The sequence below is a fragment of the Physcomitrium patens genome, chromosome 3, assembly GCF_059467195.1.
Source record: "Physcomitrium patens ecotype Gransden chromosome 3, ASM5946719v1, whole genome shotgun sequence".
In the NCBI taxonomy this organism is placed as follows: Eukaryota; Viridiplantae; Streptophyta; class Bryopsida; order Funariales; family Funariaceae; genus Physcomitrium; species Physcomitrium patens.
In genome coordinates this window covers 23620927-23637042 of record NC_143412.1, presented here as the reverse complement: position 1 = coordinate 23637042, position 16116 = coordinate 23620927, and the positions used below count along the sequence as shown (strand labels likewise).

The 16116-nt window shown below is 38.9% G+C and overlaps 1 protein-coding gene across 2 annotated transcripts; it reads right to left on the bottom strand.

Moving 5' to 3' along the window:
* Positions 1-2677: 2677 nt before the first annotated feature.
* On the bottom strand, positions 2678-15768 carry LOC112280341 (inositol hexakisphosphate and diphosphoinositol-pentakisphosphate kinase VIP1). 2 transcript variants are annotated; one of them, XM_024515728.3, is made up of 31 exons: positions 15275-15768; positions 13367-13426; positions 13103-13149; positions 12818-12901; positions 12576-12639; positions 12211-12364; positions 11911-11981; positions 11466-11570; positions 10939-11031; positions 10561-10635; positions 9792-9877; positions 9433-9648; positions 9159-9258; positions 8898-8968; positions 8687-8771; positions 8363-8521; positions 7918-7960; positions 7675-7757; positions 7344-7406; positions 7133-7207; positions 6818-6946; positions 6259-6500; positions 5979-6023; positions 5688-5754; positions 5497-5568; positions 4968-5221; positions 4804-4861; positions 4486-4653; positions 4268-4342; positions 3936-4113; positions 2678-3205 (listed from the first exon to the last, which is right to left on the bottom strand). In XM_024515728.3, the coding sequence occupies exons 1-31, from the start codon at positions 15383-15385 to the stop codon at positions 3171-3173; spliced, it is 3168 nt and encodes a 1055-aa protein (XP_024371496.1). In that variant the 5' UTR covers positions 15386-15768; the 3' UTR covers positions 2678-3170. The 2 variants fall into 2 exon arrangements, with proteins under 2 accessions (XP_024371496.1, XP_024371497.2); XM_024515729.3 differs by having other exon boundaries at positions 15210-15442.
* Between the last annotated feature and the right edge of the window lie 348 nt (positions 15769-16116).

The window sequence follows — 16116 nt, the reverse complement described above, 5'->3', positions numbered from 1 at the left end:
AGCATGAGAAAGAACCTCATGTCTTTTTAGTTAGTTATATAGAAAGTAAGATTTATAGTAGATTTAAATTGATTTTATTACTTTAAAAATCATCAAAATAGGAAATTATAGCCTTCAACTGATATAAGTATTATAGAACCATTATAATAATTTTAGAATTTATTTAGAATTTATTTAAAATATTTTAGGAATTTTTAGAGCAATTTCTAAGCCTTTGGTAAAAATGAGTTTTATTACTTTGGGAGCCATTATAAAGAAATGGAGCAAGATTTGAAGGCCATTAGAGGTTCCTAGGCTAATTGGATGTTTTTAAATACAATGGTGAAGTCAAAAATGCAAAGTTATGGATTTTACTAGTAGAAAACAGGAGGACCAGCAGCTAGTGTAGTTCTTGTAAGAAGGGAGGTGCACAAGTTCCATATGTGTTGTAGCACCTTGAAGGTAGTTAGGAAGATACGACTAAAGCCTTGTGGCCTCTTTTAGGAACCCATATATACTACTTATGAGCCTTGGTGAGGCTCAAACTCTTCATCTCTTAAGCAAGCTATATTAATAAATTATTAATATTCATATATTTTAAATAAATAATAACAATTTTGTTTCCAAATCATAATAGAATTTATGACATGATAACAATAAACTACTTTTAATGAAAATTCTAGCATTGGTGATCCTTATAAATTTACTTAAGAAATTTTAAAAGGTTTTTTTTTTATTTACATCAAGTATTGGACAAGTTATATGAGAAGTATAAAAACAAAAATTAAAACAAAGTAAAAATAAAAATAAAATAACAAATAAAATAAAATTCATTGGTCTTTGTTTTTATTTTGCTTTAGAATTAAAATATAGCTAGAATGTTTTAGCTTTCTTTATTATTATATCATATGTAATCAAAAAATAATATTTTTAGTTATTGAATATACTTCTTTCTTTTTTTCAAATATAAGTTCAATTTTTCTACAGTTTAAATTATAAGCTCTATTTCTCTATAATTCACAAAGACTTCACCAATTAAATATAAAGAATAAATTGAACCTATATTTTAGTCAATCAAAGATATTATGTCCACAAATACCTTTTAATAAAATTAAATTTAAAAAAATAATAAAATAAAAATAAAACATATTTTGTAAAGTTGACATGGTTAGCTTTGTTTTTGTTCTATCAATAAAAGAAACCAACTCAAAGCAAGTATTTTCAAACTTCTCATATAACATCTTTTTTGCATTTTACAAATCCTTTTACATCTACATTTAATGTTTATAAAATAAATTAGATAAAATTAGTTTTTATTAACAACCACAGTGAATAAGAAATAATCAGGCTTAAATTTGTGCTTATTATAAGTTTAATAAAAAATTGTTAGAGGAGATTGAAAGTCATATTTGGTGCAAAATGCAAAACAAATTGTTATGTTCTTTCAAAATCTTAGTAGAATGACAATATTTAGAATAGACTAAGGAATAGACTAACAAATAGATCATATGTTGTTGAAAATACTTTAAATAAAAAGATGATTAAAACTGAAGTTTAAACATAGTAAGCATAGATAGATGTTCAATATTTCTAAAAATAATTTATATATTTAAGATTCTCAAAAATAAACACACATAATAAATTAATAGCTATAATATATTATAAATTCCTAAAACCACAAGTTGTAGTTGTTACAACAACATTAATTAATCCAATATCCTAATATAAAACTATTTTGTACAAAATAATATACTCAATTTCACAAAACTACCATAAACACTGATAGTAATCTAGATTGGCAAAAAGTAAGATCAATTGCCACTTGAATACTAATTGCACTTGAAGCTCAGTGCACAGTGTGAATACCAAACTGGTTAGGTGCGATTTGCACATTGTTGGCTATGATTGTATTGTCATTGAGCAACTTTTTATCTCACGTTCTTATATCTCAACTTCCACTAATGAATTGGTGACTTTAACCACGCCCTACTCTGATATTTAAAACAACTCTGGCCTGTTGACATGCTTAATAGAGAGTAGCGCTTAGGATATCAATTAGTGTTATGAAATCTTTTGGTCTGTAGTCCTGTCAATGCTAATTCAAGAGTCTGGACATAACATTGAAATACCCTGGTGAGATTTGTGCAGCTTCATTCTAGTAGTAGCTCAGCATTATTCTAATCTTGGCCCACCCCTCACGCTACCTTGTTCTCTACTAAGTTACACAAGATTTCTTTATACCTGCTTTACTGAAAGACGATGTTGTGAGAAAAAACCTACCCAACGGCTCATCAGCCCATCAGCTTCAGACTTTGTAACTAAAATACAGTACCTGTCTGCCACCAACAGATCACTTGTTTCCACCCACATGATGTAAGTTAACGTATTCAAAGTTCCTGCTGACTCATTCTTAGAAGAACTTGAATTTGAAACCAACAGGATATGAAAGATGCAAAAAATTGCTAGTCAATGGTACGGTTACTAATGAAACGATTATCCATAAGGTTCGAAGATGACGCCTCAAGAAGTCCATTTTGATACCAAACCCACGCAACATGAACATGACTCATGAAAGATCCTTCTCATAGCATGTGCGAAATGGTATGTGTCTGAAAAACGAACCTGTCAAAGATTACCGAAAGGAAGATCCCGAGAATACAAAAAAATTCAATAACCAAGTAGGGAAGCAACAAACAAATTTTGAAAATTATCTTTGACGACAGAAGTGTGCCTCTTATTAAATAAATTTAACACAACCACAGCTGAAACTTGAGTCTGCAGGCACAAGCCTAAAAGATTCAAATGTTATGAGCTTGATCTGTAAAAAAATTGCGTTCAGTGTACCATATGTTCCTAACCCCATGGCAAGCACGACGAACGTTATCAAAATCTGTAGTATAGATAAACAAAACAAAAACTTCATATCGACGACGGAGAGTACCTTAAAGGCAGCCTAGCGCGCCATTGACTAAACCTGTTGGACATAAGCTTGCAACCTAGTAGTCTAAGTTCAAGCTTCACTGGATATTGCCTTCGTGCAATATGAACTTGAAAAACTAACCCTTCAATACGCTGCCCTCGGTACAATAGATGCCAAGGTGTTTGCTTGCCCATAACGGTCCCAGCGTTGGATTGCTCTCTCCCAAATAAACTCAAAAAAGGTAAGCTGAACCAAGATGATACCTTGACGATTATTGTCGCCTCGAGTGCCACCAACGTCGAACCCCTTTATTTCCAAACCCACATCATAGATTCTTAGAACCATGCTATAAGCATGAACTGACATTCATTGAATTCTCAACAAGATAATCACAACGATAGCAAAATTCAAAACTTTCATTGCAACTCTAGATACCCCAATCACCTACTTAGATTCGATTTGTCACAGAATCAAGTAACAAAAAATTCCACAGATTCCCTAAAAAATGCTGACATAGTTAGAATTTCGTTACACAGTAAAGGATTACTAATATTTGCAGTTTCCGTATGGTCTATTATTGATTGCTTACACCTTATCCTTCTACGTTTCGATTACTAAGACCATCTGAGTGACCGACCATGACCATTTTCACACACAACACTATCAAAGATTCTGATTACTTGAATAATTACTTGAGATTATCTACAACGATTTCATTCCCATAGTTCATCTATTGTAACTGTAAATTTTAAGAGTGATTATCTGAGTGTTAGAACGTATTCGTGAACAGGCTTCATATGAACATTACTGTATCAATATAAGTATTATCGAAAGCAGGTCATTAAATGAAAATTACTGTTTTCCAAACCTTACTCAAACATCAATTCCTATAAACAATATCGACAAGCAATCCCAGCGTTATTAATATTCGAAGTGTATACGACAATTTTCTGACACGAAATTTTAGGGTTCCTAAACTACTTCGGAGTCTTGTTGAAAGGCCAGAAATTAATAAGTCTCTCCAGAACTCCTCCACCTTTCATAAATAGTCCGGAGAATCCTTGCGGGGTGCTGGCTGGAGGAAAGTCTTCAGCCGGCATGGCAAATGGCCGCACCAGCTTCTCCAAGCGGTCCAAAGTCACGTAGCTACCCTCTTCCTGCAAAGTCTCCGGAGGCAACACTGGTAGAGTGTGATCTCGATTGCGAGGAGTTGCCTGAAGGCACACAAACCCAACCAGAGATCTCAGGTCCAATTTTGACCCTCTAATCTTGATAAAATGCAGAATACATGTTTAAAACATATAACAAATTATGAGATGCTCAGAAACATCCAAGCGCAAACCGCACAGTAGATATAGGTGTACTCACCTCGAGAGGACTTAAAGCTGCTCCACTACTAAACATCAACTCAATCCTGAATCTTCGTGAATCTTCCAAAGGCACCTATGAACAGAAAGACGTTAGGGGTCCTATTCAAGCTACTGAAGAACCAAGTACGTTTGACATGATGTATCAACAGCAAACACATTTTAGTGTGCCTTGAAAACTTGGATGGATATAGGATCGTACTGTGAAACAATACTTACTGCAGTATTCTCGTACATTCGTAGCACAATATGGGTCAAGTAGTCAAGCTCCTTGATTTCAAATATGCGCTTCAAACCTTCATTTGCAACCAGGCCTGGTTCTCCTTTCAAAGAATCGTCTAAATGACAATAACGGATAACATTGATCAACGAATGGATGTGTGACTCCTGCATATGTTCCAAACAATATCGTGAGAAAACAAGACATTTTGCGGAGAAAGAACACCAAATAAGGCCGACAAACCTTCTAGAAGTAAACCGTAAAAGGACTAGCAATTCATCACCACATGCGAGGTAGGAAATCGTTCAGCAACTTACCGACGTGAAGTAAAGCCTGGTGCGAACATGTCTTTCAGGTGTTCGAACATTGGCATACCTGTATAAAAACGATCACGACCACAGATTAGCACAACTGAACATAAGTTTTCGGGATATTTATGAGGAAATTCGAAGATAAGGTAGGAGTAAATTATATTCCTTACTTAGGGTCCAACCGATACTGGGTTTCTTTGTCATCGTCATCGTCCGTCTCATATGATTTGTCCGCTGGGCAAGTTTGCCTTGAGTTATCAACAGCCACTCTAACTTTACCACTGATTCGGTTGCCCTCCTCAGATGGTTTCCGAACTCTACTTGAAAAATGGCCCTGCTTTTGCTTCACTTGAGCCACACTAATGGCTTCTTCCCGAGTATTTCGTAGATCAATGAGGATCTTTCCTAGAAGTCGACGGGCAATCTTTCACAAAGGATTCACAGACGTTAGTATCACTTCTAAGAAAATTTAGCCTACAGAAAAAATTCAAAATGAGCTCGAAGACAAACACAGCGTAGTTGTCAGTTACACTTCACCAAGGTGCTCAGAAACATGACACGATCAATTTATACAACTACAATAAGGAAGGGGTTCAACGAAGCAAAACAGAGAAAAGCTATATTACACTTTCTACTGACATTAAATTTGTATGACCTAAAAACTTGAAGTAGAAAAAAACTGAGAGGTTGTCTGAGTACCTTGGCTCCTATGATCAGTTTGTGTTGAGGATTAATTCCATATTCATTCGGGATAACCCCATCCGCAAGTTTCTGAGACCAGAGCAATAATCAACTTATCATTAAAGCACAACGAGAATGGACGGTATCCACATCCAGTTCAACGAAATATTTCTTAAGGATGTGATATAAACTTCGGGAAGCCGCGGTACCTTCGCCACTCTATAGAGTTCGTCAAGTCCCTGAAGTTGTAAATGAGCATTATGAAGAAGATCATATCTGAACACGAAGATTGGCATAAATTTTCAGCGAAAAAACTTGAATAAGACCAACTTATTCCAGATGATTTAAGAGTGTTCACGGGAAAGATGGAATATATGTCGTGACATAGAGCAGACATAGAACCAATCAAGGCAAGAAGAAATTTCTCGAAATACTGAAAGGGGCGCAATTTAACTATGACTTGAATAAGACCCAAAAGAATAGATAGAACAAAAGCTCACTTGGCAGAATCGTATATATCGGGAACTTTGCTTATATCGTATCGGCTGCTTCCACCAATTCCATCGACGATTAGTTCAAGCCAAAGACAAGTCTTACATAGACGATAAGAACGACTCTTGACCTCACACAAAACTACACATACGCAAATATCAAAAAATTCGGAAGCTCCCGCAACTGTCGAAGATCAAGTATCACATGTTCCTAACATTTTACGGAGTGTATAAATATTCTAAAATATCCAATGGATTATTCAAGACATTCAAATTTGACGGTACTTACTCTTTACGGTCATTGTAAACGTCCCGCTCTAATTTCTTCCATCGAGCGAACATGAGAAGAAATCCTTCACTACCACAAGGTAGCCCAGCAGCGATTCGGTCAACATCCATATTGGTCTTTCCCAAAGCACGGGCTTGGTCATAAGGTGGAAGCTCTTCATCAAGTGTGGTCGAAGCCAGTCGTTCTTCTTCAGCTTTACAAAGGACTTTGACCTGGGCTGTAACTCTCTTGGTAAGCTCAACCTGAGAAAGCCAAGCCGTAGATGAGAAATAAGTTGTAAAAACTAAAAGAGTGCTCTTCTGATGAACTGCAGCAGCTGGAACCATCGCTTCTCCACAAGTCATAATCGAATTTATATTTGCATATTACGTACGACTTTAAAATAAAAGGAGAAAGAGGCTTATACAACATGTATTCACAAAAAAGCTATATTATACATTCTCAACCAACAGATGCAACTATAGCAACTATTTCATGCTTGAAGGCTATGCAATTAGCTTACGCCAATCATACAAATTCATACTAAATTGAAAGCAGAGGTAATGGCAAGATGTTCAACCAGTTTCTTCATCAGATCCAAGGAGTTCTGAGGCATGCCTCCTCCATCCACCATCCAAGGCATGTCAGGTTTCGAGGGTACAGGAAGCGGCTGCTCTTTAGATGATGTCATTACCTCGTATAATTTCGCCTAAAAAAACAATAAAACATTCAACCATGAAGACTCAAAAAATAAAAATAATAAATCATTCATCTACAATTGTTGAAAAACGTAAAATTTTATAATAATAATTCTTCGTACTAATCAACTACAAAGAGTGAAGATGAAACAACTCATACTTATAACAGGTTCTTATCAAAAAATATAAAAAAATACCTTTGCTTCGTCCATCTCAATACTAGCAGTATCCAGACCATCGAGCATAGGCGAATCTTTGCTGACAAGAGAAACCTGCAAACCAATCCTCATAAATCACTTCAAGAACAGCTACAGTTCCAAGGTGATTCAACAACAAAGCAGAAGAACAATAATCAGATATATTGTCTAAGAAAGTGCATGCTTTCTTAGACAAATTTGAAGAACTCACCAGTATGGGGGTCAGCTGACCTTCCAGATCAAGTAAACCTTTCGCAAATGCAGCAGCTGACATCTACAGAAAATAAAAGCTCCTAGTAAAGAAACGAATTCCAGGAAAGAACCCAAGGTGCAAGAATACAAATAATAATTTACCAGACAGACCGAACTTTTGCGATGAAACAGGAGAAGCACCAAGTGATTCACTGGTACATGCACCATGTTGCAAACAAAACAATGCATGCTAGGAACCCTAAGGAAAAAAACAAATATGGAAGTGCATTGCAATACTCCATGTTAACCAAAACTATGACCATGTTGTCAATCTTTGAAGAGGATATTACCTGCACCCTCCCTTCGTCGGAACTGTAGATTTTCAAGTCATGCCGATAAGTACTATGGAGTCGCAGCAAACCAGTCCCCTCTCCTGCAATCCATATCAGGATTCACATGGATGTGCTTTTCAAATGAACCAGAATGCAGTATGTCTACATTAAGTGCAACTCTGTCAAATTTACTTTCTTATCTAGCATGTGCAACACTTAGAAGTAGTAGTTTCCTCCATGCAGCTAATCCGTGGTATTTACCTGGGTACATGAAATTCCTGAAAGATCGCCCCAATTCTTCGGCCTGCAATCACATAAATCCATAGAATAACCTCAACCTTCTGACAATTTCATGGAAATGCGCTAACATCCACCTAACACTGGAGCTGACAATTGAAGTTAAGATCGTTATACTAACAGCAATGAAGAAGCGCTGTTGAGGACATAAAGTGACACAAAACAGAAAGGAACACATTTGGTTTGAGTATCAACTTGAGCATTCCAACCTGGCGAAACCAACATAAACCCACCATGACTTTCAGCAATGTCAAATTTAAGCTCAAACAACTCTACTTCACACTCTATAGTTTGTATTACTTTTGGTCCAGTGCTTCGAGGGTGTCGGCCACATTCTTTTATCCTAAGAATTGCAGAGTTCATTTGTGAAAGAGGCAGTAAAGATTAGATACAGTAAACGTTTAAGGACCTGCTTCCGACCGGCATGCGTGAGAACGCCTCCATATTTCAGCACCATCAGCGCCTCTATGGGGCGTTCTTCTTCGATCTCATCCTCCTCCTTCGGAATCTTCGCCCACTTCTGGGGTTTTAGCTGCACTTTTCGATAAATTCCAGAGAAGTGACCACCCTGCATAAGATAAATTAAAGCATTAAATTAGGTTGAACGTGAAAATTGCAAGGCATTCTGAAAACTGAAATGAAGACCTTTCAAAGAGAGGACAATGTGAAAAGCGCAGCTGTATAGGACTATATTCTGGCATACAAGCAAACGACAACAATAGCACAATTTCACCTCCTCAAGAACTGCTTTAACGTGGCGTAATTTCTCGGCGTGCTCCCAGTCTTCTGCCTCACTGTCGCTACTCTCTTTACCTGATCTGAGAATATTGTCATGTATAGAAGATAAACATCAGCCTCTTCATCGCAAAAGATCTGAAAAGAAAGAAATTGATCAAGCTCAAAAACTCTGCAAGTTATCAACTGAACATAGGAGGTTTGCGGACCTAGCACGAGGGACAAGCATACGAGTTGCGTCGAGAAGATCTTGCAACTGCACTGCACTTTTCAGTTTAGCCTGTAACAATATGCAACAGGAATGTTGTATTAGCTACAATATTGAACCATCAATTAGAGTAATTCTAAGAAAGTGAAAGCGACATAACAACCAGGAATATAACGGCCAAAAATAATAGTCAAGTCAGAGCAAAGACAATTATGGGCAAGGACACTTGAGAGGTTGGATATATTAAAGGAAAGGATTTTACCTCTGATCGAGGTCTCCCACCGTTGTACTTCAGCATAAGGTTGAGTAGTCTATCCTGTGTAACTTTCATCTTGACCTTTTGCTTTGGAGTTCTATCACCACTGTCAGGCAGACAAACGGTTGTCAAGTCAGATTGTAAAAACGTATCATGAATAGGTGAAACACAGAATATCAATGGAGTATACGAAAGACATATACGCCGAGAAATAATTTTAGTTTTGAAAAAATTAGAATTGAAGAAGTAGAAGAAGAAATGTTAAGGATTGAGATCTTACTGGCGTAAAATGGCAATTACACACCGCAGCTCTTCCGATTGACCAAATGTACCAGAAAGTGCAGCACTTTCCTGCCTTGAAATGCCATTAGGATCATCTGCCTCAAGAGGTTGTTCGACTCTGCTCCACGGCAAACATGAAAGCTTCACATTGAGATGTGGTGCTCTTGTTTCAAGGAACATGGTTCTTAGAACACAAGCTGCATCGTCGTAATACCTGGGATCGCGGTAGAGAAATTTAGTCTCTCAGTATCACAAGACCAGAGCATCATGTAGTGCTAGAAGAGCAAGAAGATTACTTGGTCCACTACCACAAAGACATAAATACTTAGAAAAGCAGTAAAAATAATGAAAACTCACTTGTAAGAGTTCTTAACGAAACTCCACCCATTAACATCACAAACATATGACCGGCCTTGTGATCGGAGTAAATCAAACCCGCACACCTGCAGATTAATTATGAACTGTTAGATAACCGAGAATATCATGCACCTAACAACACTAGATACCTGGCTAACATTGAAGAGCAGCTTACAAAGCATGTTGAGACAAAGAGTCTGAGGCATTCTTTTGCCCAAGGACCGACTACAACTCAAATCAAAGTGAACAGCCGGGGTAGTACAACCGGCTATGTGGGTGTCCGACCAACTTCGATTCTGTTGGGTATCGAGGGGAGCCAATAGCCTTCGTAGGAAAAGTGTCTCTTCTCTCACTGAATAGAGTCTACTACTGCATCCCAAGACACATTGAACTCTTATAGGATCCGACTGGGTTTTGAATATCTAGAACCCCTACGGCTGAACGACAATAAATAGAACTGAGTTATGCCTCTTTTTTAAGAATGTTGTGTATACATCCAAATACTAGTGCACAAGAAACATCGGAATGGGGGAAAGATATTGAGGAAAGAATGTTTCTAACAACTACACGTGTGTTCGGCACGCCTCGCATTCGATCAGAGCTCCTATGTCACAATGCTCATTCGATCGAGCAAACGTCAATAACCCGGATTCACTCATAACTACAGAACGAACACGAGGATGATACCACTCTCGTACATACTATCCTCAGGCTTCCATCCAATGTTAAAATTCAAAAACCAGATTTATCAAGGCATAAATGAACTCACCCCTTGTCCAAAAGCAACACAGACTTCTCGGGCAATATTTTTCTCCGTTGGAGTCAGAAGCACAGGGTATCTCACCTAAATCACACAATGAGATCACGGTCCCTCCGTGAGACCAAGGGGTTATGAGATTAACTATACTAAAACATTAGCAATATCGTGCAGTGAACGCACCTTTTGCCAAGTTAAGATGCCTTCACAAAACTTACCACGCATATTTATTGTAAGCATATTAATTGTCAATAACAATTACAATGATGACGTACTAAATAACATTTCAAATTAAAGTCCGGGACTCCGAATCCCTTAGTCTAAACGTCAGCTAATTTAGCTTGATTGGCCTCTTCAAAACAAATTCATTAGTTTTTGAACTTTTCTCACCTCCTTTCCATCAGCACTTCTCATTACTACACCATCCACAACAGGAGACTTTCTAGCTTCTGCATGAGCATATTCTGGCCCCACTGTATACACCTGCATGCAAGAAGCATACCACGTCGGCAACAATCTCGTCTTGAAATTCACACATGAAAAAGGCGAATCGACCAAAGTCCTTGCCAAAGCTAACAGATGTTACGTTATTTACATAAACTCCTCTTAAATGATCTTGTATGCAAGGTTAGTTCAAAGCGGGCTGAAGTGAGAATATCGCCTCACAGGATGTAGCGCACGTCAGCAGTTCAAATATTAGACTATGCTAGCTATAAACGCAAAAGCGATAGTATTAATGAGCAAGGAAGTCCTTCTACATCTACTTGTACAAGAAATCATAAAACAGGAAAGACCTTGCAATTTACAAAAGTACAACAACTAAACATATTGGGGGATAAATTATTTTCACTCATCATGCAAGAAGTGCATAAGTAAACTCCCTGAAGCATTCGCCTTAACAAAACATCTGCCCGTACCTTAACATCAGTACCACCGGTGGGCATGAACTCCTCATAAATGTAGGAGCCAGACCTCCGTACTCTCCGTATCTCAGGGTGAAATTCACTAGATCGATTACCCACCTGAAGAATACATGATTGCATGGTTACTACTAGTAAATCAATAAACCACACTTACATATAAACTCTGAGAACAAGTATCACAAAGTGGTCGTGATAGTAGACAGGTGATCTACCGCACAATCATTGCAACCTAGACAAACAAAACACACCACTAGCGTAAGCAAGTGGTACATGCTAATGAAGTCAAAGGACCAAGAAAACCTTCTATTTCGCAGTCCTCTAGGGAAGAAGAAGAAATAATAATAATAATAACATGAAAAAATGAAATTAATGCGCACTCTTATAAATATTCCAGTTAGTCTATTGCTACATATATGTGTACAACTCAAGTCAGAGTTACCTTCCGGAAGAGCTCTTTCATGCCCCCACCAGCAGAACTTGGGTAGTATATCATTACGCTGTGATTATCTCCTGCTCAAAGATAAATACTCGGGGACTTCAATTGGAAAATATAATGGAAACCTCTACTTCTATAGAGAAAAGGTTTGTAAAACAGATGCGGTGGTAGATGAAATTATTGACAATGTCTCTCAGGTAATTGTACAACACAAGTCACATTGTGAATAGCATCCATGTTGCGTTAATGAAGAATAAACAGGAGAGAAACACTGGTACAAGACTGTTGGAGAAGCGTGTATACCATCCACAGGCTTTTCAACAAATGGTTTCATGATTTTTCTTCCTTGGACCTCAACGTAGTCTTCTTCTTCCACAAAATAGTCCACTTCTTGATAAGGAAAGTCACGATTGACTAGTATATAATTTGGAATCGGAATCCCATACTCGTCAAGGCGCTGAGAAATCCACCAAATCCAAGAGCAAATCAGAATATGTATGTTGAGACATTGCTACATCACCTGCTAACGAAAAGCCTCGTAACATACCCAAACAGACATCAAACTCGTTAAGTTATCCTGAAAACCAGATGTTAACAAGGTTCCGTCCTGGTATCAGACTACTAAGTACAACATTATTCGTAACGAAGCAGGTACAAGTAGTACGTACAGCATAAACTTTGCGACGATCGTGAAGGAGGTGCTGCAATTTCAGCTCGTTAATCAGGTAAGGCCTAGAGCATATCAGTAAGTAAAAGGTGATAAGAATGTCTGCCATCATATTAAAACCTTAACACCCAGGGTGTAGAGCTTTTAATGAACTTAAAAACAGTAAGAATAAAACAAATCCTCATCATTACCACTTCAAATTTAGAAAAGGAAATAGAAAGACGAAAAGATAAGTGAACAGACTTGCGAAGCGCAGCATAAGCTTCAGCTTTACTGAGAGGATAACCCGTTGAATAGAATGCTATCAAGCAGTCGCAGAGCGGCCACCTGAAAAGTGAAGTAGAAGAAACTTTTAAATAGATGTGCATATAAATCCAATTCATTATGGGGAACGATCACATGAAACATAACATCCACACGGAATTTATAATCAATAGATAAGACTGGAGTTTCCTCGACCTTGACTTTGACACAGCGATCAATAGGGTAATCATGAACTAAGCGCAGGATCGTAAAGCAAATACTTACTTTTCTACTGGCTCATGCAGGATTACTCGGTCTCCAAAAATTATGATCTGCGAACAAAGAGCAGCAGTTTAGGGCCGAAAAAGTATGTAGATACCGGAGGGGTAAGTCGTAGAAGAATTGTACCCTTCGGTGGACAAGAAATCTCACAAGGTCAATAACAATACCGAAGCAGTACATGCAAGCACCGTACAGACGTATCACTAATACTGTCCGAAGGAGACCGTTTACATTCAGAACAAGGTTAAACGTGTAAAAGAAGCACACCTCAAATTCACCAAACATTTTGAGTCGATCTAAAATTTGAGCCATCGGTCCCGATAATGCCTGCCAGTATCCAAGAACTCACTGTCAGATACGCATAGAACAAGACCAATTGGGATCATCCCACAGATCAACGTCATGCCGTACTCATACTGGTCCAAATCCTAGTATAAGAGTATACACACCATTGAGTAAAATGATTATGGAAAGATTGAGTGTGTGTGTGTGTGCACTCATGCACACGTGAAGATCACGCACGTTCATCTTCAGCATGCAGACAGTGTGTAAGAAATAGTGTGGATTTCACTCTAGCATTCAACTCTGACCCTGACTAAGAGTCTACACAAGATGACCAGAATTTTCTATGAAAAAGAGCCTAGCAACATAACGCGGTCACAACAACATTAATTCATCATGTAAGCAAACGTAGCGCCTGTCTGAATTCCCACCATCCAATTATTCACTTGCGTAAAACAGAAAAGGAGACGCGACATCCCAAATAATGAGGTACCACAGTACTGCAAATATAAAACACGGACTTACTTTATGAATCCAGGAATCGTCTCAGAGCTATCTCTAAACGAAGAAGTATTCCGAGGTAACACAAACACAGCTAACGTAAACCTCGTCCAAGAAACAGCCATAGCTTCAATATGATCCACCTAAGAGCTAAAAGTGTAGCTGCTAAACTATCTCCACAGAATGACGTCGAAACTTAGAGTAAATTCACTTCTCCGAGGATGAAACGCACAGACTTACATGTGCAACAGTTCTTACGCACTAAATATCAATGAACACGTCCCTTCTTTAGGGAGTTAAGTAAAGAGCATTGATCTTGAAAGGGGAGAAAATCCAACTGGAATTATAAAAATATGGTGGTCCCTCCAAAAAGTAACTAATTCCAACACTCTTGCAAAGAAAATTGAGATGCTGACACCGCTCCCTTAGATTAAATTTTCGTCTAGCAGCGTAAAGACAGGTGCAAGTCAAAAGCTCAGGTTCAGCGAAGGCACTGACCATCCTAAAGAGTCCATAACAGTGGGTAAAGAACTATCCCGACACAAGAAAAAAGTACCATCATCAAAGCTAACGAATTCTGCGGCAAATTCCATTCAAAAATCTGTCCATGGTTCCCAAACTGCGGGAATATTCTGAGGAAGTTTGAACGTGAAGGATATTCTGCCCTGATCCAAAGGCATCTTCGGAGATCCAAAATTCTCAGAAGCCACTGCAGGCTAACAGAAGTTAAGGTGCAGATAAGCTGAAGAAACGTCGGGATTTTACAATTCCCAATACAGTTTCAACATTATCATGAACAGCAGAACCAAAACCTCAGACGAAGACACTCTGCTTTCTCCACACTCTCCACTAAGATTCTCAGTGTGGCTCACAAAATTACAGAATACGGCACAATTTAGACGTCTGCTTGCGCGCTTCGTAGAGAAGAAACTGCAGAGAAACTTAACATTCGCCAACAATACAACTCACTTCATTACTCTAAAAAATCCCTTGTTGAATCTCCAAGAATTGTGTTCAAAAAAAAAAAAACAACGTCCGGCACATTTTTACGATATTCAATCGTTCTACTATTCCCATTATAGGTCCTTAAAGGAAGCGGAAGAGGTCGGCGTCTCAACCCCTGAGATGATCATGACCGATAGCACCGAGGCACACAGTGTATGAGCGACAGCAGTGTTCGGAAGACAATTATTGTGCACTACGGACGTACACGAATCTTCGAGCACTGGAAGTGGACGCTCTCAGCTTGAGCAGTGAGAACAGAATGTCACATTTCACGTCCACTTGTAGAAAGCCTCGGCTCTTTAAAATTCAGAGGCTAACATACCTGCAGGAAATTTGAAAAAGCGTACAACTTCACCACAAGATGACAACAACGACGAGCGCCGGTACCTTCTTTTCCATCACGCATACCCCCACCACAACCTTCTTGAACCCGTTGGGCTGCTGCGGCTGGGGCTCCTGCCCTTGCGCCCCATCCTCCTCTCCGTCAGTCATTCTCATCAGCCTTTTACTCTCAAAGCTCCCTCTACTCTCCGTCTTCCTCTATTTCTCTCTCCCCCTCCCTCTCCCGCCCTCCCCCTCCGCCCTATCCAGTCATAATTGCACCTCCTATCCGACACAAATCAAACTGCAACTTCAACAGCCAAAACGACCACAAGGAGAGCAGAAATAAGGTTTTCTCCCTGTCCTTGCTCCTTCCAGAGCGATAACGCAACAACCTATAACGACTATGAAAAACACGCGAGGACTTCAGACCTTCAACACTCAGGCACAACCATGCGGTCTCTCTCTCTCTCTCTCGCTCTCTCTCCGTCGCCACGCTCTCTCAACTCGCACGCTCAGCCTTCGAATGAGAGCGAGATCGACGTCCAGCTCTTGAGCGATTCACATGCGAATGTTGACATGCTAAATCTGCAAAGCTATGCTTGGAAACGACCCAAGGTGGGTTCCCGTGGCACTGCGGCGGGGCGGATGAGCCACGAAGACTTTCTTACTGACTGCCAGACAGACAGCAGCCCGCCATGCCCATTGATTAAACAAAGCCAATTCTGACGCCGGATTCCAGCCTACCATCACCCGTCCCGGGCTTAACTAACCTCCAACCGCCGCTCCAAATTCCTCCCGTGATGGGTTCGCGGGCAGGGTCCCGACCGACGGAAACTCTTCCACATGAATTTATTCATCAACTCATCTCTTTTCATCCAATCTAGCATGGAAACGAACTGAGATTC

Bases quoted from the DNA above. Each gene is read 5' to 3' on its own strand.
- LOC112280341 (XM_024515728.3), bottom strand. From the start codon at position 15,385: ATGAGAATGACTGACGGAGAGGAGGATGGGGCGCAAGGGCAGGAGCCC. The intron at 7,758-7,917 runs GTAAATACCACG...TATGGATTGCAG, and splicing joins CAGGAATTTCATGTACCCAG to GAGAGGGGACTGGTTTGCTG. The intron at 4,654-4,803 runs GTAAGTTGCTGA...GAACATATGCAG, and splicing joins CCAGGCTTTACTTCACGTCG to GAGTCACACATCCATTCGTT.